This window comes from Mus musculus, chromosome 11 (assembly GCF_000001635.26).
Source record: "Mus musculus strain C57BL/6J chromosome 11, GRCm38.p6 C57BL/6J".
Classification (NCBI taxonomy): Eukaryota; Metazoa; Chordata; class Mammalia; order Rodentia; family Muridae; genus Mus; species Mus musculus.
The window spans coordinates 118,224,767-118,249,752 of NC_000077.6; the positions used below are offsets into that span (position 1 = coordinate 118,224,767).

At 47.1% G+C, this 24,986-nt stretch overlaps 1 protein-coding gene across 5 annotated transcripts in view, besides 1 other annotated feature; it reads right to left on the minus strand.

The window, feature by feature from the left end:
• Positions 1 to 23,850, minus strand: part of Cyth1 (cytohesin 1) — an 84,447-nt gene extending 60,597 nt beyond the window's left edge. For 3 of the 5 annotated variants that reach the window (NM_001112699.2, NM_011180.4, NM_001378887.1), the window contains exon 1: positions 23,673 to 23,792. In NM_001112699.2, the coding sequence (NP_001106169.1) occupies positions 23,673 to 23,694 (22 nt within the window). In that variant the 5' untranslated portion in view covers positions 23,695 to 23,792. Of the gene's footprint in view, positions 1 to 2,083; positions 2,306 to 23,672 lie in introns of those variants that run through there. The other 2 variants (XR_003949350.1, XM_006532519.4) reach the window with 2 other exon arrangements.
• Positions 13,606 to 16,419: an enhancer, noted in NCBI's record as "VISTA enhancer mm1622". NCBI's record gives its function as "enhancer in: somite[5/7] | midbrain (mesencephalon)[4/7] | limb[5/7]" and the evidence as "EXISTENCE:transgenic organism evidence [ECO:0001131][PMID:17130149]".
• Positions 23,851 to 24,986: the final 1,136 nt, after the last annotated feature.

Below are 24,986 nucleotides of genomic sequence, written 5' to 3' on the forward strand. Positions count from 1 at the left end.
AGAAAAATCTCTTGGAAAGCCAAAACCCAGGGTTTATTACTAAAATAAAGTTTGTGTGTATATATACATATGTATGTATAATATATGTATAATATACATATAGATGTATATGTATATATATTATTGTAGGATACTGGAACAAACTTTCTCTTTATTTAAGACTAAAGAAAATGGAGACTAGAGAGATGGCTCAGTGGCTAAGAGTACTGGATGCTCTTCTGAGTTCCTGAGTTCAACTCCCAGCACCTCCTGTAGTCCCATTGGATCTGAGGCCCTCGTGTAATGCACATGCAGGCAAAACACCCATAGACGTGAATAAATAAATAAATAAATAAATAAATAAATAAATCTTTCTTTTAAAAAATGGAGGCTGCACACCATCAATGACTTAATTTTCTACCCTAATTTTCCTCTAGCAGAAATCCCTGAAAGGATTAAGTTCTCATGTAGCAGCCAATTAAATAGAACAGGAGTTCTATTTATCTGCCCAGTGTGAGGCCTGGGGCAGTTGTTTCAGTGTCCACACAAGGCGAGAGAATCTAGCCATGAACTGTTAGACTCACTACAGAGATTAATGAGACTGCTCACTATAAATCCACACACTAGCCAACTCAAGTGCCCAGAACCGAACTTACCACAATGAGAAAAACTTTTACAAAGAAAAAGATCTAAAATTTTATTGAAAGACTTTGTAAAGAAGCTGAGAGGACTCCCATAGAAGGACTCAGCACACTGAAGAGTCAGTTCCCTCAGTGAACTCCAGGCTCAGTGCTACTGCAAGCCGTCACCCACAGCTGTTACTCAGTGACTTAGGGGTTCAGGGCGTCACAGTGCTGGCACAGAACATGGAGCTCAGACATCTCTCTCCAGAGAAAACTCTTAACAGGTGATGGCACCGGTGTATGAGCGGAGGCAAAGGGATCTGTGTGCCCAAACACTGCCGGGACGCAGTGTCACACGCACACCCAGACAGGAGTGGGAACAGTCACGGAGCAGTCACAACAACACTGGAAGCTCTAAATGCCCATCAAAAGGACAGCCGAGGTTTCTAAATTGTGGTATGTTATTACATATTAACAAACAAAAACACAGCATAAAAAGCCTCCTGAACATCACACACACACACACACACACACACACACACACACACACACACACACACACACACCTTCAAAAGAGAAGAATTCTTACTAAATACAAAACAACCACAGAGTCTCAAAGGCATTTTCTAACCTGGAAACTTGAGCACACCTCCCACACGGCCTTTGCTGAGGAACTTCTAGAAGAGTTCTGAGAACACCACTGACAGGCAACACTGCAAAGACAGGGTTTTCAGCTGCTAAAGGTGATCCCACAGCAAAGGGTGGCATGGTGCTTCCAGGACAAGTCAGGAGGGAAGTCAGAACACAAAAGTCCCCAGTACAGTCAGTCCTGAGAAGAAAGGCCATAGGATCACCCAGAAGAACTGCCTGCTGCCTGGGGGTGGGGGGCAGGCAGGAGATACTGCAGCTGGGTAGAGAAGGTGTCCAGGAGGTGAACACAAACAGACAGACAGACACCAAACCTGATATTTTCAAAGAAAACCAAGGAAATGTCAAACTGATGTAATCAGTACTTCTAGGAAAGGCTTTAGAGGACAGACAGAGACTATGTGGTTCTGGTCACCTCCTATTGTATTTGGAGAGGGGGAGGAATTCTGAAATGAATACTGTACCCTTATGCAAAGATTTAACAGTGTTTTGAAAATGACCTTAACCTAAGAACTGTATCAGTGTTGAGCACCCTGGGAGTAACATTTAAAACTGAAGGACTGGGGATGGCTCAGCCCTTAGCACACCAGCTGCTCCTACAGAGGACCAGGTTTGGTCCCCAACATCAAATTCCCCTAAAAGAAAGCCCCATGCACACTCCTGCCACCCCAGCTATGGAAACCACCAACTGCCCTTTCTGTCTGTCTGGGCCTGCCATGTAACGTGGCCTTTTGTACCCAGTTGTCAAGGCTCAGCTACTCTAGAGTCATTCACCCCTTTAAGGGCTCAGTAATGTTCACTAGATGGACCACCTCTCTCGGCTTCCCTCTGACCTGCTGAGGGACATCCAGGCTATGTGACTTTGGCTCTTCTGACTGGTGCTGCCGTGAGCACTCAATGTCTCCGTGTGGTTCATCTTCCTAAACGACAGCGTCTAGTGCTCTGATCGGTGTTTTCTGCTTTTCCAGATCCTACCATCTTTCAAAGTTGACTCCAGAGCCTCTCTCAGCTATCTGTCAACTGTGACCACACAAAGGAAACAGAGTGCTGGGGCAGACTTCTGAGTTCCCCTCTACACACTCTGATTTTATGACCTACAAGCACTGTTCTCCACTAAACATGTCTTCTGAACAGCGGCTGTGGCTTAGGTGGCACCCAGCAAGCTGTACCATCAGCTCGGTGTGTATGTAAGTGCTGACCTTCCCACCAGGGAATGAGCAGATGCTTCAACACGGCAGATGCTACAGGGATGCTTATGATCAGGACGCAGGAAAATCTGCTCTGCAGCTAGATTAAAGTACTCCATTGTAAGACCTGCTGTGCTTATTTGGGGGGGGGGGTGTGAGACAGGGTTTCTCTGTGTAGCCCTGGCTGTCCTGGAACTCACTCTGTAAACCAGGCTGGCCTCGAACTCAGAAATCTACCTGCCTCTGCCTCCCAAGTGCTGGGATTAAAGACATGCGCCTCCACTGCCTGGCACTTGCTGTGCATTTTAAAAGTATAGTTTCTAGCTCCTTCAATGATCTTTCCAGCTGGAAACCACAGGATGTAAAAAGGGGGATTGGGAGATTATTAAATTACTTATTTTTCTCTGCATGTCTAAACCAAATTCAATTAAGAGTTTTAAGACAAAATTTTTAGCTTTTACCAAAAAGCCAAACATAGTGCAAAATTTAAGTTCATTTATGAACCGTGGTTTGCTGGCAGCTCAAAGCAGGATGGGTGAGTGGGTGGGTGGGGTCTCTGTTGTGCCGCTTCCGACTCGAGCAGCACACATCTCCTTCTTGTTTCCTCCCCTTTCTTCAGTCTAATCACACAGCCCCTTCGTTGTAAAACCACAAGATCAGTGTTACAAAATGATGCACCCCACCCATCCTCCTAGTCAGCTGGCAAGCAGAGGGCCAGTGGAGCTGTGCCTGTGACCCAGAGCTCCTGTCAGTTCCACTGAGGTCAAGAAGGCCAACAGCTCCTTGACACTGGTCATAGACGTTAAACAGAGATGAGAGTCACGGTTGGTTCAAGAATAAAAATTAAACACCTCTAAATCTATTATTTAAATGACTACTCACAAAGTTCTCCAACATTCTACTTAGGCTGAGGTTTAAATGCTTGTTTAAAATAAACAGCAGAGAGCAGGAACAAAAGCCTTCTAGCTCCAAGAATATCCTCCCCAGGTTAGAAGACCATCGGAAACACAACAGTTGGCCAAAGCAACAAGCACTGTCCATGTATTGTCTCATCAGTGCTGTGCTCTAGCACGTGGCTCTAGAGCATTTTAGCACTCGTTGGCAAGCCACTTAAACATCTACAAAAATGTCAAAAAATGTGATTCTATCGGGGTACATAAAGAACAGGGGTGACAGCTGAACTCTGCCATCTTGCTTCTTCACTTCTCCGTGTCCATCCAGGAACGGCTGCAGGAGCCTACTTCACCCTACATCACATTGGAAAAACTTTGTGTGCATTTGTGTGTGCATGTGTGTACATGCGTGTGTATCCGAGTGTGACTAAGTGCATGTCATGGTGACCATGCACAGATCAGAAGACAACTTGGGGAACATTCTTTTCTCATTCCACCACTTGGGTTCTGAGGACTGAACTCAGTGGTGGGTCTCAGCAGCTAGCATGTTTACCCACTGAGCAAAGATTATCTCTTGGGGAAAAGCAGGAAGAAATTTGCAAATGTACAGCTTATTTCCCAAATGCCTGAAACTAGGCGGAATGAGTTTTCCCTTCCTCACAATCAAAAGGCTGATGGTTTTTGCTTCTTGTTTTTAGGGCTGATGGTTTGATTGCCATTGTCTGAGTCCTTGTTCTAGGTTTCCAGGAAATTCAGAACTTGGGAGGGAACTCTTGTTCTCTCTTGCTATGAAGGGAAGTATCCTAGTGTTTGAGTGCTGAAGTGAGGACCCAGGCAGGGCCTTACGCATGATAGACAAGTGTTCTGCCACTGAGCCATAACCCATGCCCTCTTTGTTTGAAACCCAGTTTTACTATGTAGCTCAGGCTGGCCTCATACTCAAGATCCTCCTGCCTTGACCTCTCTAGTGCTGGAACTAGAGGTATGTGTCACCGCATTCTGCTTCCTAGAGCTTTAACTATGTATTTGAAACAGAGGACACTAGGAGCCATCAAGAACATGACAATGAAGCTGATGGACCCCAAATGAGGGGTCGGATGGCTACTAGCACTCCTAGCTAAGCACCACAGAGCTTACAGACTGACGTTGGGAAATCTAACAAATCACATCAATTAAGCAGTAATAACAATTAGAACAGAAAACATTACATAATGATAATCTGCCATACTGCAGTTATTAAAGGACCAATTTCTCCACATTTTAAATTAGTATAATTACTTAAATATAATTATTGCCATCCAATTCATCAGGGACACAAATCACTCTCAGAATAACCTATAATTAAAAACTTAGTTCCAAAGCAGATCATCCATCTACCTGGCAGTTCTAACACTAAATAATCCCCTAAATAATAGAGCTGTTCTCAAATGAGTTTTAGAAAGAACCCCTCTAGGGCTGGGGCAGAGCTGTGTTAACAGCAATTGCCTGGCATGCTTGAGACCCCAGGTTCTATCCCCAGAACCATACACATAAACACACACACACACACACACACACACACTTTTAAAGAGTAATGCCTGAGTGGTAACTGTGTGTGATCTGTAGGTGGACACGGCTTTCCAATGATAGGAGGGGATCCTATATTCCTTAGGTATAAGGAAAGGAAAAGTCAAGTGGCCATCAGAAGCTATGCTGAGTTGTGTCATAACTGTCATGGACACATAACTACCACAAAGATGTCATTTATTTTCATGAAGCTGAAGATGATACCCAGGTCTCCATGTGTATCAGGCAAGTGCTCTACCACTAGGCTACAATCCCGGCTACCCGAGCTTCTCTCAACTGGCTGTATCTAAACAGGCCATGTTTTCCTTACCAAACATAAAAGAATTATTTTAGTAGATTCACTTTCAAAAGTCTTTAACTTATCTGGGGGCATAGAGGCCTCTACAAAAGATGCCTTGTCAGTCACAACGGGATATAAGAATGCTGAGAAAGTAGGAAAATTCAACCACAGGCTCAACAAACCCGCAAAACGCAGACGAGGACTAGTCACAGGATAGAAAGGCAGACAGACATCATGTCACCGTGGTTTTAACTATTAAGAAACTCCCATGTGAACTCAACAACTCCATATGCTGCTGTGGAAACATTCCCTCTATGGAATCAGCAGGCTTTCTTTGTCATGGGGAACCCAGAAACCCTGAGTGTTTCAAGTTCTGAGTGGATGTGTGTGTAGTTGGTGTGAGCTGGTCATATGAAATGGCAAAGTCTTCTCTCCCAGTCCAAGTGCAAATGTTGACAGTGTGTCCAACTGTTGTCCAACAAAATGTCCACTGTAGTGCTCTCCTCTCCAGATGTTCATAGCCTAAAGTCTCTTCCTGCCTAGCTAAACCTGGCTCCCTGTTCAGCTGTACACAATAGCCCCACCTCCTTGCTCAACTGTGTATTATAAATACGCTGAGCATCTATAGAGATAGGCTTTTCCATCAGGGAGCCCAGCTTTTCTGTGCTTGTGCATTTGTCTTTTCTTCATCCTCTTGTTTCCCTGGTTGCTCAAATCCTGTTCTTTTCTCGGACTAGAGGTCAGCCTCTCTAAACACTTCCAGTCTGAAGCCCATGAAGCACGGTCCTCTGAGCAGAAGAGCTTTCACCTTCACCTTAGCATCTGTGACTCCTTACAAGAGACACCAAGATTGGCTTGCAGACACTGATGTTCCCTCACTGAGGGAAGGCCATTAACTAAAGGGAGGACTCCCTAGGTAGGCATGGGGAGGTTGTCCACACTGGGTAAGACTTTCTGAGTGCTGTGGCCACTTATGGGTCATGAATGTTTGCTCTGTAAACTCATAGGCTCTCTAGGTTGAATTTTGGTGGATTTGTGCTTTGGTTTATCACCTGTGCCCTATAAGGAGGAGGTAGACCTTTGATTAAGTCACCTCAGGGAAAGGGTTCCAGTAACAAGGTGTCTAAGAGATATGTTTGGCGAGTGAACTGAAAAATGACCTGGTACGGCTAGGGAAATGGCTCAGTCAGCAACATGCTTGCCGCTCAAGTACGAGGACCTGGGTTAGGATGTAAAAGCCAGCACAGCAGTATGGAGCGCTGGGAGGGGACAGCTGACTCCTGGAGTTCACTGTTTGGGTTAGACTGGCTGGCCAGGTTCAGTGAAAGACCCTGTCTCGAAAGATGAGGTGAAACTGGGAATGGTGGCTGATAATGTCAAGCCCAGCACTTGGAAGCCTGAGGCAGATGGAACTCTTTGATGCCATTCTCATATCTCATTTAAATAACAAGTTCCAAAGCCAGCTAGGGCCACAGAGTGAGAGACCCTGTCTCATAACAACAACAACAACAGAGGTAGAGAAAAAAGAAGGAAAGACATCAAACATCAACCTCTGACCTCCACACACACACACACACACACACATACACACACACACACACACAAACACTTGCATTCACATACATATCACATACACACACTCTTGCATTCACACACCCATCACACACACACACTCTTTCATTTACACACATCACACATACTTTTGCATTCACACATACACATCACATACACACGCACACTCTTGCACTCACACATACACATCACACACACACACATGTTCTTGCATTCACACAGACACATCACACAGACACATACAACTTGGGAAAGAAAAGCTATAATTTTGACTGATACAGACACAATGCGAGATTTATAGAACAAAGTTAATCCCCACCAACACTGAGATTTAAAAAAAATATTTTTAAGAGCTACATCAAGGTAATTCTTATAACAAATAAATATTATATTTAAAAAGGGGTGCTGGGGCATAGACTCAGGTTAAGAGCACTGTTCTTCCAAAGAACACAAGTTTATTACACAATACATATAAACAATATGTATTTATTTAAAGAGCAAGTCACAAAAAAGTCCATATTTTCTAGAAAAGAAGCGAGTGAACAGGTAGGAATGTGCACAAGAGAAAACCTAAAAGGTGACATACACAATGCAAACTGAGACAGCTGCAGAGGTCACACACTTCTATTTTTGCTTATGTTTGGCTATTTCTATAATAACTTTTCAAAACTTCCCCAAGTGTTACAGAAAAGAAAGTAAAAGGGCACAACTGTTGCCGAGTAAGGCCTACCATGTGACTAACCCCACAGAAAGACAAAGGGCCCCCAGAAGACCCCCGGGGCCAACTACCTGGCCTCAATCTTCTGAGGGTCTCCTGGGTCTGGCACCAGTATTAAGTCCTTCCCTTACCCGGTAGGACAAGTAGAGAGGTACTGGGGGCACGTGCCCTCTGCTGGACAGACAAGGTCCTTGCCTAGCATAGCTGGCACTGATGCAGGGGCTGCCCAGAAACGGCAGTCACATATGGGGAGGCTATCTCTTCAAAGAGACCAAACAGAAAACCACACAGAGCCACTCAGGAAGCTAAAGGAGGTAGGCAGTTAAACTTGGTAATTGTAATAATGGAGTAAAGGCAGCCAGGCTTGGGTATTTTTTTACTTCTTTGATCTGCTGAATCTCTTCTTAAGAACCTCTGAAAACTTAAAGCTCTCTACGGGGAATTTTGAATGGCCCAGAGCAAAACCACAGAAATCAGACTGGAGAGTTTACAGCTGGAGAAGAGCAGCCAGCATCGTGCAACATCCGCCCTGTGCAACCTCGATGGGTACAAAAGCCCTCCTGCCTTCATTCAATGCATTATGTGAGCAGTGAAGGCAACTACCCTGCTGGCCAGCCCACACCATCACCAGCCCGTGCAGCTTGCCACAGGACCTTGCAGAGAATACTCTGAGGGCTGGGTGGTCTACCTTCAGAGTCCCCAAAATTTCAAGTCTTAAAAATAAGTAACTATACACATGTATTTATATCCATGTGTATTTGTGTGTTCAGTCATTCCTAGGTCTCAGCCTGTGGTAACTTGGTTCATTAGATATGAGTAGATTGGAAAGCCAGGATGAATTGGTTTTTAAAAAAATATATATTTATTTTATTTTTAATTATGTGTATGAGTATACTTGTGTATGGCTATGTATACATGAGCATAGGTGCCCAAGGAGGCCAGAAGAAGCTATGGTGCCCACTAGAGCTGGAGTTACAGGGAGTTGTGACCTGCCAGATGTAGGTACTGGGCACCAAACTTGGGTCCTCTGCAAAAGCAGTATGTGCTTTTGATCATTGAGCTGACTCTGCAGCACCTACACGGCTCCCCTCCCCTGATTTTGTTTTTCGAGGCAGGTTCTCTCTATGCAGCCATGATTGTCCTGCAACTTGCCATATATACTAGACTGTTCTGGAACTCAGGGACATCCACAATCCTGTTTCCCACATGCTGGGATTAAAAGCATGTGCCGCCACACCTGGCTAATTTTTGTTTTTATGAGTGATATACTCTGATTGACATGTATGTGTGTGTGTGTGTGGTGTTTTGTTTGTTTTTCAAGACAGAGAAACTCTGTGATATAGCCCTTGGCTGTCCCAGAATTCACATTATAGATTAAAGAACAAGCTGGCCTTGAACTCACAGAGATGCACCTGCTTCTGCTTCCCACGTGCTGGGAGTAAAGTGTGCAATGCCACACCCTAGTATATTTTAAAGAAGAGGAACGTTGGAACGCATGACATGAGTATGAGTGGATATGGTCATTTCCACAATGGATTGCTTTCCACGAAGCAACACATGCTGCAGAATGCAGGGCAGGCAGGCCTAACACTTTCCAGCGTTACCTGAGCTAACCTTGGATGGCCATTCCAGGTATAGATCTCAGAATGTCTGAGCACCTCCTACTTTTGAATCCAAACTACTGAGATCACTGTTTTCTTCGAGGGAGACAAGTTCTCCTGGGATCTGCTCCTTTTCCTTCTGCCCTTCCTGACCTGTTTTAGTGTGGAAATCAGCTAACCTAGAAATATGATAACACAAGAAACTAAAATCACTGTGACTCACTCAAACCGACTAATGCCCTTTCAGAACCACACTGCTGTAAACCACATTTTTCTCTGTTGACTTCTGAAGGTTTGTTACAAACCTTTCAAAGGCACATGTTTAAACTCCCCTTAGTACAATGCTATGCACATAAGTTTGTATACTTAAGAAAATGGAAGGCTAACACGTGGCCAGAAAAGGAAGGACAATAGTATCTAGCCAGAAACTTGGCCTTAAATCTATTCAGAGTGGGGCTGGAGAGATGGCTCCAGTGGTTAAGAGCACTGACTGCTCTTCCAGAGGTCCTGAGTTCAATTCCCAGCAACCACATGGTGGCTCACAACCATCTGTAATGGGATCTGATGCCCTCTTCTGGTGTGTCTGAAGACAGCGACAGTGTACTCATATACATAAAATAAATAAATGATTCTTTTTTAAAAAAATATATTCAGAGCATAAATTAAACCCAGTGAGCCTTTAACACAACCCATGAAAGACCAACAGCACTGCCCTGCCTACTTTCCAATGTGCCCACGTGATGTGGGGACAGACATCTGAGGAAACAATCAGCAAACAATGTCCTACCAATAGTTCCTTCCAGAAGAAGGAACTCCTTTCCTATCAAGCCCATTGTTCAGACACGCTTCCGCTACCTGAAAACGTAAGAGAACTAACTGTATTCTGGAAGCAGCAGCAACAACACAGCCTCTGACCCTGTACTCTGATGAGCCGAGAGCAGAGTGCAGGCTGTAAGGATCACAGCTGCCCTTCCTCTTGAACTGGGAGCGTGTTTCTAAAAGGAGACATGTCTAACTAGAAATTAGACAAGATCAGTCCCAACAACACTCAGTGTCCCTGTGGTGCTTCCTGTCCTCAGGTGACACCCAGGACAAAAACACCAGGACATATAGGCAGACAGAATAAGCCCCACGGGTGCCTGCATCCTAATCCCCGGAGCCCACAAAGGCAGCGGGAGACTTGACATTGCTCACAGGAGAGCGAAGTGACCTCCAGTCATCTAGGTGGACACAAGTCTCATAAAAGGGGAAGAGACGAAGAAGAGTCTCTTCACTGTCATGTCATTGTGGGATGTGAGGGAGATTCCACTGGCCACTGCAGGCTCTGAAGTGGGGAGGAGGGGCTAAGAGCCAGAGTGCTGCAGCCTTTTACAAGCTACTGGCCTCTTGGAGGAGCAAACACTGGGACATGCTGGACGGCTCGCTCTTCCTTCCTTCCTTCCTTCCTTCCTTCCTTCCTTCCTTCCTTCCTTCCTTTTAAAAAAGATTTATTTATTTTTATTTATATGAGTACACTATAGCTGTCTTCAGACACACCAGAAAAGGGCATCAGATCCCATTACAGATGGTTGTGAGCCACCATGTGGTTGCTGGGAATTGAACTCAGGACCTCTGGAAGAGCAGCCAGTGCTCTTAACCACTGAGCCACCTCTCCAGCCCACTGGCTGCTATTTCATCCCATTTGACTAGACTTCTACCTCCAAAGCCATAAGGTGGCAGGTCACTGTCATCACTTTTGACAGCAGCAGCAAGAAGCTAACTCATGGAGTGTCTTCTTTTTCTTTCTATATATCCTAAAGACCCCCAAGGTAAAGTAGTATTCCACCAGAGGTCTGTCTCCCTAGCTGTGTTCTTCCGGTTTTAAAAATCAAACACAAAAAAACTCAACTATCAATTTTTAATCCTTAAGGGATTAAACACTTGATGTTTCCTTAATTAATTCATCTTCCTATAGGTTACATTAGCCCCTTTAAAATAATATATTGGTACCCTCATCTTTATAGTATAGAATAATTATATCTTTCCAAGCAAATGTCCATTTTAAAAATAAATTGTACTGAAATATCAAAGACACAAAGTGATCTAGGGACACACACCTTTAATCTCAGCACTCAGAAGGCAAAGGAAGTCAGATCTCTGTGAGTTCAAGACCATCCCTGGTCTACATTGCAACTTTCAGGCCAAGCAAAGGCTACAGTGTTAGAGCCTGTAAAAGAAGAAGAAGAAGAAAAAGAAAAAGAAAAAGAAAAAGAAAAAGAAAAAGAAAAAGAGAAAGAGAAAGAGAAAGAGAAAGAGAAAGAAAAAGAAAAAAAGAAAAGGAAAAAATCAGCCGGGTGTGGTGGTGCATGCCTTTAATCCCAGCACTCGGGAGGGAGAGGCAGGGGGATTTCTGAGTTCGAGGCCAGCCTGGTCTACAGAGTGAGTTCCAGGACAGCCAGGGCTACACAGAGAAACCCGGTCTCGAAAAACAAAAACAAAAACAAAAACAAAAACAAAAACAAAAAAAAAAAAAAGAAAGAAAGAAAAGAAAAGAAAAAAATAATCAAAGGCATAAAATGTCTCCTCACTTTCCAAACAGTCCAACAGTGACAGGTTCAAATGTTTACTCCATAGCAGCTACATCAGGAACCAGACCTCCAAACAGGCCACAAACCTACAGAACAGGAAAGCAAGCCACATGAGCTACAAGGGCTCTGCTTCCAAGTGGGATTAACAACTGCTATGACCAATCCTATGACTTTAGCTCCTATGTTGAATCAGAAATCCAGGATTCAGTCAACAAACTTAGAGCCAATGTACAGAGCCTTGGTAAGCATGTAGGTTGAATCAGATAACAAGAGAGGAAGTCCTGTCTATTGAGTGGGACTAACAGGGTCAGAAGTCACTGCAGCAGGAACCCCTGGGCCTCTGTGAGACATCCCAGACACAGAGGAGCCTTCCTGCTGCCCTGTAGTACACTCCTAAAGCGCTGCTTCCTCTGGAGGAAGAGACTGGGATGGGAGGCCAGAGTCCTTATAAAACCTCCCCAGCCTAAGCGTAGCCATCAATCCTCGAGGAATCACACCTCCTCCACTCTTTGTGACTGAAATCTGAGCAGAGAGAGAACCTGTAAATATCTGGGTGGTGGTTAGAAACCACAGAAAAAGGAAATCATGTAGCAGAAGGTAGCTGTTACAGCACCAGAGGGTCTCCGAAGCTCCGCCCACTCAGTCCAGTTGTCTGGTAGTCATCTTCACCAGAGCAGCAGTCCACCAGGAGGCATCAGAACAGGATGCCATCAGCGTTTCCAAGGCACCTAGATGTGCTCCTGAGACCCACAGCCTGCACTTAGGATGCCAGGTGCCCTTCCCTCAAAGACAGTCAGCATTCTTCCGTAGGTCCTGAACCTGAGCCCCACGTTCACTCTTAACCTGCAATGCTTGAGCTCTCTGGCCTGTGGACCACCCTGACCGAAACCTGCTCCTCCTCTGGAGAGCCATCAGTCAGGGACACAGACCTGGCTCTGTTCTGTTCCTCCACTGAATGGGGAGCCTTTGTCTTCAGCCTTGACGAGGCTCTAGGTGGCTGTGAGACAGTGCATTCAGACATGCTAGAGGCAGGCTCACCAATGCAGACCTAGGCAGCTGCATCTCTCCTATGTTCTGGCTGCACAACCACCAACCTGGAGTGTCTGGACTCCAGGGAATCAAAGACCAGGCTGCATGACCCTGGTGCTACCAGCCAAGCTGTTTGCCAGAGGCCCTGAGAGGACACGGGCTTGACCAAATTACTACCACCCAGCAAGCTTAAGAGACAGAAACTACTTTTACCCAGGATCCCCAGAAACACCACAACCCTAAGAGTCTCAACAACTCTTTCAATATAAATGATTCAGTAACCTGCAACACAGGCCACGCAGAGACGTGGAACTATGTCCAGCTATGAGGTAAAGATAAAAAGTTTAAAATGTGGATAACAAGTATGTATAGCATAGGACAATGCATAAGATGTGTACTAATGGGTGGGGGCAATAAGAAGGAGCCGAGGACATAGCTAATCTGCTGGAAGAGCAGCTCAAGTTGGAGAAAGCAAGGTCCTGAGGATGCCAGGAGGGAAAGGAGAGCTGGCAGGGGGGGAGAGAGGGGAAGCAGGGGGAGCTCTGGGAAGAGGAAGAAAGGTGGGAAGGAGGAGGAGGAAGAGTGGGGAGGAGAAGGAAATGGAGGAGAAGGAAATAGAGGAGGAGGGGGGCCCTCTCTTCACTGACAACAACCCATCCCTCACAGTAGGGGTTAAACAGCAAGTGCAAAGTGCTAGCAGTTTACCAAGGTGGAAGCAACTCAACAGGGTGACCCCTGATTGGGATGTTCCACCTTAACCTAGAGCTTAGGTCCCAGTTTTGCCCTGCTGCCATCACAGCACTCCAATAGTCCCGAAAACATCCGACTCACCAAACGCCTCTGCTGTGAGCTTTATGAAAGTAGAACCTGTGTTGTTAAGTTCTCAAAACAAGTACTCTAGGCAGAGAAGAGGGATCTGCTTGTTTAAGTTGACTATACAAGTGGATAGCAAGAGCACTGGCTTCTAAAGCACCTGGGTTCAGCACCTGCACAGCCATCTGTAACTCCAGTGAGAGACCAGTCTATCTCAAAGGACCTGGATAAACGGCCAGGAGATCTGTCTCCTTCTGGCCTGCACACACATGTACACAAAACACCATACATAGATAATAACAATAATATATTAATTTTCAGGAGGCAGAGGCAGGTGGATCTCTGTGAGTTCAAGGCCAGTGTGGTCTACAGAGTGAGTTCCAGGACAGCCAGGGCTACACAGAGAAACCCTGTCTCAAAAAACAAAAAAACAAAACAAATGAACAAAAACTGAGAGAGGGGGTTGGAAACAGTTCTGTCATGAGTGCTTGTCTTGAAGCATGAGAGCCTCAGTTTGATCCACAGACCCCACATAAAAATTCTGGGAATATGCACTTGTTGTAATCCCAAGTGCTGAGAGGCAGAGGCAGGCAAATCTCGGGCTTACTGGCCGGCCAGCCTAGCCTACTCGGTGAGCTCCAGACCAGTGAGAGACCAGTCTAACTCAAAGGACTTCACCCTGAAGATGACACCAGAAAGGGGCGGGGGGGAGAGAAAGACAGAGAAAGAGAGAAAAGGGGAGAGAGGAAAAGAGAAAGGAAGAAAGAAAGAGAGAGAGAGAGAGAGAGAGAGAGAGAGAGAGAAAGAGAGAGGGAGGGAGAGAGAGAGAGAGATAATGAGGATCTCATGGTTTCAAGCCTGAATACCTGGGATGGTCAATGAAGAACGACAAAAGGAAAGTTGTTCGTGTGTGTGAGGGACTCCAGGACGGAGAGGCGTGAGCTACCATGATGACTTTAGATGACAAGGGTGTCTGCTCAGGGCTGAAACCACCAGAATTCACTAAAACTCAACATGTGCTCCTACTTGCAGTCGTCAGGGCTGTTGGAGATTATGTTTCAGGGTCTCAGCACTCAAAAGGGAGTAACTTATGCTGAACAGATCCCTAAAGCACATGCAGTCTGCAGCTGCCGCACACAGGGCACAGGAGGAGACATGAAATCTGAGCCCACTCCTACAGGAGGGTCACTGCCCAGCACAAAGGGACACTGTTTAACTAACTCAAGACCGGCCTGGAATAACTAGCAAGTGAGTATTTTTAATTCTATTATGGGTGGGGGCTGTGGCTCAGTTGCTAGTGCTTGCCTGGCGTACACAAAGCCCAAGGTTCCATCCCTGTACCACATAGACCAGGTGGAGTGGTACTCCCCTGTAATTCTAGCACTTAGGACATAGAGGCTGAGGCTACAGAGGGGCTTCAAGGCCACCCGGACTACGAATTAAAAGCAGAACATGTTTTCCTTTCTGCTCCACCTCCCGCTTACTGAGCATGCTCCGGGTGCCCTTTCCCTCACGCTTACTCTCTCTCTACCTGCTTGAAGAGTGATGTGCCTTTTCCTCAGCCTCCTTTCCGACCTCTGCTCTCTCCAGCCCTTCAGCAAGCCTGTGCCAAGATACCACTGTTGGCCCTTTTCTCAGTCAGCTCCTGGCATCACCTCCCATCACGTACTCAGTCTCAGCTCCACTCATCTCTCTAAAGTCCCAAAGACTCCTGCAGTATGTCCACTACACAGAGTGCTTCTTAGCCACTTAGGCCTCCTCCCTCCACCCTTGCCAAGGCCACGACACAGACAGCTTCAGCCTCCTGGCCTAGCTCTCCCTCTATCTGCAGTGCACTTGCTACGTTCACTGACTTAACCTAACCCCCCTGACCTCCCCAAAGCAGTCCCAGCACCAGCTCCTCCATGACGGTTCCCCTCCCCATTGCGCTGCCTGCACAGCTACTCTGGCATGCTCCTTCATGGCCTGCCTTCATGTCCATGTCCTCTGAAGTCCAAACCTCTCCTGACACCTATGCTATATGATGCAGAGCAGTGACTGCTACTTGCTGGTCGAGAAAGTAGTTGGGACTAGCTCCTGGAAACTAGGCCAGTGATGTCGCCAGGAAAGGTTCTCAGGGCATCCTTCACAGCAACAGCACCAAGGACAACGGGGCCTTACAGACCACCCCTAAGAAAAAGGGGTAGGTACATTCTAGTGCACAGCAAGCAAAAAGGTGCTGTCCCAACCCATGCTACAAGTCCCAGTCAACGATAGCAGAAAAACTGGCATCACCCTCCCTGAACAATAACCTAGTAAAATCTCCACCCCACCCCCAACTCCTGGGGCAAAAGAAGCAAAAACCCCATCAGCAGCCGTTTGAAAGGATGTGGGATTCACTTCTTGAATATTTCTAAATGTTTCTCCACCTCCTCCAGGCCTCTATTATTGCAACTGAAACTAAGCAACAATAATTAGACAGACAACCAGGCCGTGGCTGGGGATGAAGTACAGACAGGTTCAGGCAAGAGCTTTCCTTTGGAAGCCCACTCTGAAGGACTTTCATCTTGGGACCTGGGTGTGGCAGGTAGCCTGGTCAGGGGCACAGGCAGAGATCTGTCAGCAAGGACCTTCAGCTCAGGTTCTCCAGCCTCTGAGCGTGCTGGTCAGGGATGCCCTACCTCTAAGTGACCTCTAATCTGGTTCTGTACCCTTGAGACAGAAAGGCAACCATCTGGTTTATACCAGAGAGCTAAGTATCATACTGGTCATGGGTGCTTCGAACAGAGAAGACAAAACTCTGTCTAACCAAAGGGTCTCCTCTGACACATGCAACATTCAGAAAGGAGAGCGCAGTGCCTGCAAACCCACACAGGGCGTCTGTCAGCACAAGCCAGACTAACTGCCCATTCAGCCTGCAGTGTTTCCTCTAGAGCAGGTCTCAACTTGTGTTGTGGTAGCCCCCAAACATAAAATTGTTCTCGTGGAGCTTAAGAGATGGCTCAGCAGTTAGAGCACTGACTGTTTTTCCAGACTTTCTGAGTTCAAATCCCAGCAACCACATAGTGGCTCACAACCATCTGTAATGAGAGCTGATGCCCTCTTCTGGTGTGTCTGAAGACAGCTACTGTGCACTTATATATCATAAATAAATAAATCTTTTAAAAGAAATTATTCTTGTTGCTACTTCATAACTGTAATTTTGCTACTGTTATGAACTGTAATATAAATATCTGTGTTTTCTGATGAACAAAAAAGATGAATGGAATAATTCCATGAAAGGATTGGTCAAATCACAAAAGGGTTGTGACCCACAGGTTGAGAACCACTGCTCTAAAGGAAAGATCCTTAACTTTTTTACAGAATAACATAAAGCAGAAAACTTTTAATTTTAGGAGTGAAATCAGTGACAGGTTCAATGCAACTAAAATTGACCAAAATCTGACTCAAGCTCTCATCAAAACTGACACCTACTTTCTCTATGCTTAAAATATCAGAATGAGCAAACTGCGTAAATCAGTTGATTTGACAGAGGCCATTAAAAGGGTTCATCGCGGTTAAGGCACCACCATCCTATAGCCAGCCCATGATAAACAGGTATGCAAGACAAAGATTTCCAATCTGTCTAGGAACCAACAGATTTACTGAGGTATCCTTTGATGACCAGGACATCAGTTCCTATTGAAAAGCTCTTAGCTGCTAACCCTCCCACCAGGCTTCTTTGCACTTATGTGTACTTGTACCTAGTCCCCAACATGCTAACATCACCTAGGATATAACTATGGCAAGCATATGCCTCTAAGGCAGCCCTCAGTTCCATAAGTGTGTTCTTTTCAAGCCGAGTCATTAAGTGTGTAACTAAATGTGAAAACAATCAAAGTCATCCAGATCACAGAAGAACAAAGAGAAGTGGCTCTCTATATGTTAAATATGCCCAAGAGAGCCCGCACTCCTGCTGGGGATGGAGAAGGAAAGCAAACTCGATCTCCGTGACTGCTAGGCTACAGCCTGTATGTGACCCTAGGCCCCACAGCCTGCTCGAGATGCCCAAAAATTTAAAAAGCAGCTCTCTTCCAAGTGCCATTCTCCCTGTCTTGTCCAGAACACTGCATACACTTTGCTCTCTGAAGAGAGCAAAGGCAAGCCATGAAGACCCCATCTCCACCCGCTCACTCCCAAATCAACGTTCTAAGGTCCATTTCTTCCCTCTCGTGGGAAGAAAGAAAAGTCTTAAGCCAATGAGAAACAGCTCCAGCAAGAGCTGCTCCCAGTGATGGTAGCAGGAATTCCACTCTGGTCCTGAAAAGCAGCCATAGAAGGGGCTCATCCTGCCAGGGCTCCGATGCAAAATCATCACTACTGGGAAGTCACCTTGGATGGCCCTGTCACTCCTCAAAGCTTATCGAAAGAGGAGTATGGAGTAATCCCGAATTAGCTAAGATCCTGGCAAAACCCATACAGTCTCAATTCAGAGAGTTCCCAATTCTGGCAAGAGGCCAACCCCCTGTGAACAACCCAGGGCACAGGAAATCAGGTTACAAGGCTTGAGGTAAGAAGTCGAGAAGAAACAAGATCCCCAAGTCAGTCCTCTCTTGTGTAGGATGTGCTGTGTAGAAATGACCCTTGCTCTCAAAGCCAAGAACTGGGAAGTAGGACATACACTGATCAGTAAAGAAGAAGCCTCAACGGAGAGAGAGCCCATCACCTGCGTGGGCAGAGACTGGGAGACCAACCGGTGCTGAGAATCATGAATGCTGTGCTTGAAACATCAGCATTCTGTCAGGATCACTAATCCTGTCTCTCTTAAAGCTGACCTTTAAAACTTTAAAGTCCCAACTTGAAAACTATTGTTGAGACTGGAGAGATGGCTCGGTGGTTGAGAGCACTTGCTGCTTTTGTAGAGGACCTGGGTTTGATTTCCCAGCAATCACATGTTGACTCACAGTCCTCTGTCACTCCAGTTCCAGAGGCCACAATGCTCTTTCTAGCCTCCAGGTACACGAGGCTCTCATGTGGTACACATAAACACACTCAGGCAAAACACTAACACATTCAAAACTAAATTTAAAAAATATAAATTATGCCGGGTGTAGTGGTGCATGCCTTTAATTCCAGCACTCGGGAGGCAGAGGCAGGCAGATTTCTGAGTTCGAGGCCAGCCTGGTCTACAAAGTGAGTTCCAGGACAGCCAGGGCTACACAGAGAAACCCTGTCTTGGAAAAACCAAATATATATATATATATATATATATATATATTACTTTTTCAGTCTTCTTGATACCCATACACCTGGATCCCTGTGGCTCACTGTGCACACAGTTTGTCCTCTCTCTGATATAGACCCTCCTTCTGGCTGTAGTACAACACATGGATTCCATTGTGTTGTGAATAGTGATTATTTCTACTCAACAACCCTTTCTCACCAAAACCAGAGACAATTCTCTTTTTAGTCCATTCTCTAAAGTACCTGCAAGAGCCCTAAATAATAATAATAATTTTATGGGTTCATAAAATTAGGTTGCAACTGGCCAGAGGCCCTGCTGTCACCAACAGACTACCACCTGCATCCTCTACACCTGCCCTTCTCACCCATGTGTTGTCTGTGGCAAGACTCCCACAGTAACCACAATTCAGGACAGCTCTGTGTCCACAGACCACAGAGTTCTTCTCCTGGGGTACTCCAGTGCTTCGGCTACCACACCTAACCATGCACAGAAACCAGGTCAGATCCTGGCAGTTTTCAGTGACCATTTTGACAGGAGACAGATGAGAGGTGGTCCTGAAGGCCTTGGGTGCTACGTCTGTTTTTATCTCACCACCCTGGCCCTGAGAATCCTCCGTACACTTCCCTCATGAGACGACACCAAGCGTGCAGCTGGGCTTCAGTAGTCCCCACATGCTATGCAAATCAACTATTTTCCTGTGTGTCGTACCTCACTGCTCACAGTTTACCAAGAAACTGAAACCTAGATTTTCTCAACCCTTCTTAAATACTGATAATCTAATTAAAACTGCTTCTACTTTGCTTGCACAGGATCCAGGAGCTCAATGTGAAGGTTACGTCACAAGCATTTCAGGAGCAAGGTGGGTACAGGAGCTCTGGCAGGTCTTTTCTGTGAGAGAACTTTCCAGTTCACTTGAAAGCTTTCCTAAACCTAACGATCAATTCAGTTTGCCTATGTCATCGAAAAGGAGCAGAAACAAGGTGTCCAGAACGCCTTTGCTATGAGGAAGGGTACATTCCGAGGGTACTTTTTAAAAATTTTTATGTGGGGAAGACAGGCATGGTGGTACACACCTTTAATCTCAATGCTGGAGAAGCAGAGACAGATAGAATTTGTATTTCAAGGCCAGCCTGGTCTACGTAGCAAGTTCTAGGCTAGCCAGAGCTATAGAGTAAAACTGATTTCAAAAAAAAAAGATAGCTGAAGAGCTAGCTCAGTGGTGAAGAGCAAGAGCACTGGCTGTTCTTCTGGGGACCCCAGGTCTGATTCTTAGCACACACGTGGCAGCTTATAACCCTCGGTAACTCCAGTTCCAGGGGATCTGACCGTACCTGAAGACAAAACACTCATAAAATAAAAACAAAATTAAATTTGGATGGACATGATCCTTAGAGAAGAGGTTAACTGGGTATGGTGCACATCTGTAACCCAGCACTTAGGACACGGTAGCAGGAACATCAGGAGTCCAAGGGTATCCTAAGTGACATATTGAGTTTGTGGCAAGCACAGCCTACCTGACACCTTGTCTCAATTAAAAAAAAAAAAAGTTAACAAATGAATCTAGGAATGAGCCCCAGCCATGAAGATCCACTCTGAGGAGGCCCTCGCATGGATCTGTGTTCACAACCCTGTGCAGTATTACATAGGACCCTACCTCGATTCCAGTCAGGCCCAGTGTCTGTGTCCTAAACAAGATATATACAAGATCTAAGTTTACACTTTTTTTTTTCTTTCTGAACAAACAGTTGATCATATAAGCTGACAGTAATGTCTGGCAGAACACCACAGTGCCATCAGAGTTCTTTCTAGAGCCAGCAAAGCCACAGCCTGCATAGGTGTAGTTATCACATGATCTCTGCCTGGTAAATACTAAAGAGGCCTGCAGAGGAGGCAGGCCTCACTGTTTGCTTCTGAAAGTCCCTTTAGTTGAATAGCAAACCTCCAAGACATGTGTTCTGCTTCAGCAAGCTATACATGAGCTGTGCGCCAAAGATCTTATTTTTAATACCGAACTGATAGTTCTGTGATACAAATGTATTTCCCCACAGAACAGTGATAAAGGTCCAAGGCCAACACAAAGGCAGGCAGACAGGAGCAAATTCTGAACAAACCTGGCTAAAATGTTCGTATGTAAAAATTTCAAAGCCACAAGAAACAGTTCCTTATTATTTTAAAAACCAAATATTACAGCTTATGAAGTTCATCTGGAAGAAAATACTGGACGCTCTGAGCATGCCTGCGTGCTTCACAAATCCCCAGCACACGTGTCCTCTTAACATGTGGAGACTGGAACAAGTACATTCTCTCTATAGTCTGATACTCAAACTGGGAGGCTCAGTCAGACACAGAATCAACACAGTGCCAGCTACTCAGAAGGCCGAGGCAGGAAGATCACTTAAACCTACCAGTTTGAGGCCAGACCCATGGAATCATAGGGAGATGCTCCCCTAACTCAAAATGGAAAGAGGAGATCAAGAGAAGGGGGAGAAGAGAGGAGACAAGGAGAAGAAGGGAAGGAAGGAAAGAAGGAAAGAGGGAAGGAGAGAGGGAGAAAGAGAAGGAAAGCTGGTCTCAGTCTCCACATGGCCATTTTATACTATATGATACTCGAGGAGTTCTCTTGTATTTAACCCCTCTAGATCCTCCCAAGTAAAAAGACGTAAAAGTGTATAAAGGGGGCAATGAGCTTCCTTTTCATCCTCCCATGCCGCTCTCTTGAAAGCTTGCACGAATGCCCACATCTGGGATGATGAGATGTCCCAGTGGGTTCAAAAGCGCTTGGTGTTAAGTCTAGCAACCTAAGTTTCATCCCAGGACTGGCAGAGTGGAAGCAGAGAACCCACTCCTGTCTCATAACCTCCACGCGCAATAAATAAATAAATAAATAAATAAATAAAATTTTAAAAAGTTAAAGATGTGAACATCACAATCCTCAAGTCTTTAAAAGTGTTTACTCACATGGCAAAAGGGAAGCTGGGTTTGTGGATGGCTACTACGATCCTTATCCTGAGTTATCTAGGTAGGTGTGACACACAAGTGTCCTGTGAAAGGGCAGCAATTAGACAAAGTGGAGAGATGCTATCCACTGGCTTTAAGGATGGATTCCAAGGGAAGCGAAGCATCCTCTGGAGCTAGGAAAGGAAAGGAGGCCGACTTTTCCCTCCAGTCTCTGGCAGGAACACTACCCTAACAAAATCTTGGTATCAGCCCAGTGTGACCTAATTTGGACTCTCACCTCCAGATCTACAGAGTAAATTTGGGTTTGAGTCCCTCTATTCCTGGCAGTAACAGGAACCAAAGCCTTCCATTTTTCCTTCCCTAGTACAAGTCATGCCTGAGTCAAAGAAGTCACTATTAAACCAACCAGAACAGCAGCTCTTGCCTCACCCAGCGGGCAATAACCAGGGGAGGGTAAGAACAAAGCTTGGCAGAACCCTGGCACCCAGGGGACAACAAAGGACAAGGGGGAGAGAAAAGAGCAGTGGGGAAAGCCAGTGAAGGTTTCCAACCGAAGAAAAAAACCCTGAGGGTCCAAGGGGGCCGAGCAATCCCTCGGGGCCTGCCTGCAGGTGACTGCTTTTCTATCACAAAGGAAGGCACACACCATGTTTACCTGGAAGGTAGCAAAAGCCGGCTTCTTCCACTGAACAGGAAGGCACAGACCTCTAACATTCAAGGAAACAGTCAGTGTTCACACATCTGAAGCTCTGGGAGTTGTTAGCCATAATCCTCATGGCTTCACCGGGTCAGGGTTCTCTAAGGGCTCCCCTGCAAAGCCCTAACACTCTTCCCTCTTGGTACTTTAATATTCCTCACCAGAGTGTGAGGAGGCAAAGTTACCTGTGAGGCAACACACCGGAGTTTGGCTCCACTAAGCCGTATAAGCTTGTTAAGTTCCTGAGCCATACTTCCCTGCCAAACCAGTAAAAGGTCACCACTCGCCCTACCTGCCATTCCTTCTTCCATTCCTCCTGGAAACAATGCTAACAACCACGTAAAGCATTTCAAATAACCTTCTACAACTCCAGAGACTGCACACCCTCGGAGGGACCAGAGCCCTGGCTGTTCGCCAACAAGCAGCAAGGTTAGCCAGGAGAGTCTAAATCGCTTCTGCCCTGGTGGAGGATGTGGACTGGTGTCATTACCCGGCTACCTTCAGGCAACAGCTCAAACTTGATCCCCTTGCCCGGTGTGGTCAGGCCCTGACTGACAGACCAGGGGACCAGGAGCTAATTCACAATGCGACGGTAGCACGAACCTGACCGACGTCCCCGGCTCAGAGGCCCCGGTCAGGCCACTTGTGTTCATCTCAGAACAAAGAGCTGGATGGGGCACATAACTTCTAACACCCCTGAGAGCCGGAAACTACTAGGGAACACAGGCCGGCCGGGCGTGTTAGTCCCGCGGCCGCTCGCGGCGTCTGCCACCCCGGTGACAAGCAGCAGGCGACTCGTCTTAAAGACTACGACCCCGGTCACCTGGCCCTGACTCCCCTCGGCACCCCGGGGCTCCTCAGCATCCTCATGACCCTCAGCGCTCCGGTTAACCCCCGCCGCGGAGACCCTCTAACCCCGGCGACTCCCCTTCCGGGGCCCCTAGACTCGCAAACCTCAGCCCCAGCGACCCCCAGGCCCGAGTAACCTCGGTCCTGGAGCCCGAAAGCAATTCCCGGTTTTACACCCGTCTCCGTCGGCGCCCTCAGGTTCGGGCGACCCCTGCCGTGACCCTCCAGGCCTGGGTGACCCACAGCCCCGGCAACCCTCAGGCTCGAGTGACACTCAGTTCCCAGCGACCCTCAGGCCCGGGTGACTCTCAGTTCACGGCGACCCAAAGGTCCAGGCGACCCTCAGCCCCGGCGACCCTCAGGCCCTCGAGCGTCTGGGCAGTCACCCCCGGGCCCTCGCACTGCCGCCACCCGGCGCTCCGCGTCCCGTCCCAGGGACACCGGCGCAGGCGGAAGCTCACGAAGGGGCAGCGGACCGGCCCCACTCACCATAGCTGTCATCGTCCTCCATGGTGCTGGCGACCGGCTCCGGCCCGCGACCGCCACTGACCTCCCGCAGCCCGCGTCCTGCCAGACACCAGCTCGCCACAGGCCAGCTCCGAGCCGCGGAGCCCCGCCCCCCGCACCGCGCCCGCACTGCCCAGCACGCGCCTGCGCACGCGCCGCCCGAGGCACCGCCCCCGGCACAAGGTCCCGCCCACAGCCAAAACGCGCGTGCGTGAACGCCCTCTAGGCCCCGTCCCCTTGAGGACCTCTTTAGTTTGCGTTTACGCAAGCGCGGCACCTAGGCTCTGCCTATCTATGACTCCGCCCCCAAGTCACGCCCTCTCTCCTTAGGTACCGCCCCCTCTCCTCGGGGCAGGGCAGTTTCGGGTTTCAAGTTTCACAAGCGTGCGTAGGCCGCGGGCGTGGTTTACTAGCCAGGGCCAGCGTCCAGCCACTCGGCTGGTTAAACATACTCAAGGTCACGGGTATAACCCGAAGGGTAAGGTGGCCCTAGCTGTATCCGCCTCGGACACCAACACGTCGAGGAGGAAATTACCTAAACTCATCTGTGTTCGTTACTTATACTTCCTACCGGCGCCAAGTTGCACAGGAGGACATAACTTCCAAATTAGTAGCCTCAATTTACAGGCTCTGCTGCTTTCTTCGGGAGGACCGGTTGATCCCCCTTTGCAGTTGTGGCCAGGGGCTGCTTCTGTGGAGGTGAGAGCATTTATGCGGTAGGAGGTCTCTGCAGAATTAATCAGTGGAAGCACCAACCAATGATCTGAAAAGGCCCTTAGGGAACACCCTGTCCTGTGAACTCTAGCCAAGTGACCAGCAGGGAGTGCATTGCAGCTCAATGACAGAGCACTTGCCTAGCAATGTGAGAGACCCTAGATTGCATCCCAGAGACCAGGGGAAAGGAGAAAACTAATTCCCAGACTCAGAGGGTCTTATATGGGCTGGGGCATCTCTGGGTGGTAGGTCCCTGTCCAGGATGTCCTCCACCACAGCATGCACAAACCCTTCTTACCCCAGAAAGGCCTGGGGTAGTGGTGCTTGCCTGTGGCATACCTGTTGTTAGTCTAGCGTCCCAGGAAACTGAGGCAGGAGGACAATATAGTGAAACTCCACCTCAAAAACAAAACAAAACAAAACAAAACAAAAACCTACAAATACAGCAAAAGAGACACTGGGAAGTTTTGGGACGGGTCTTCCTGATTGAAACAAAGACTTGAAATCCCCCATGCAGCCCCAGAACCAGCCTTCTACCCCCACAGCTCCCTCTCTCTGCAAATCACTGCCTGTAGAGGGTTG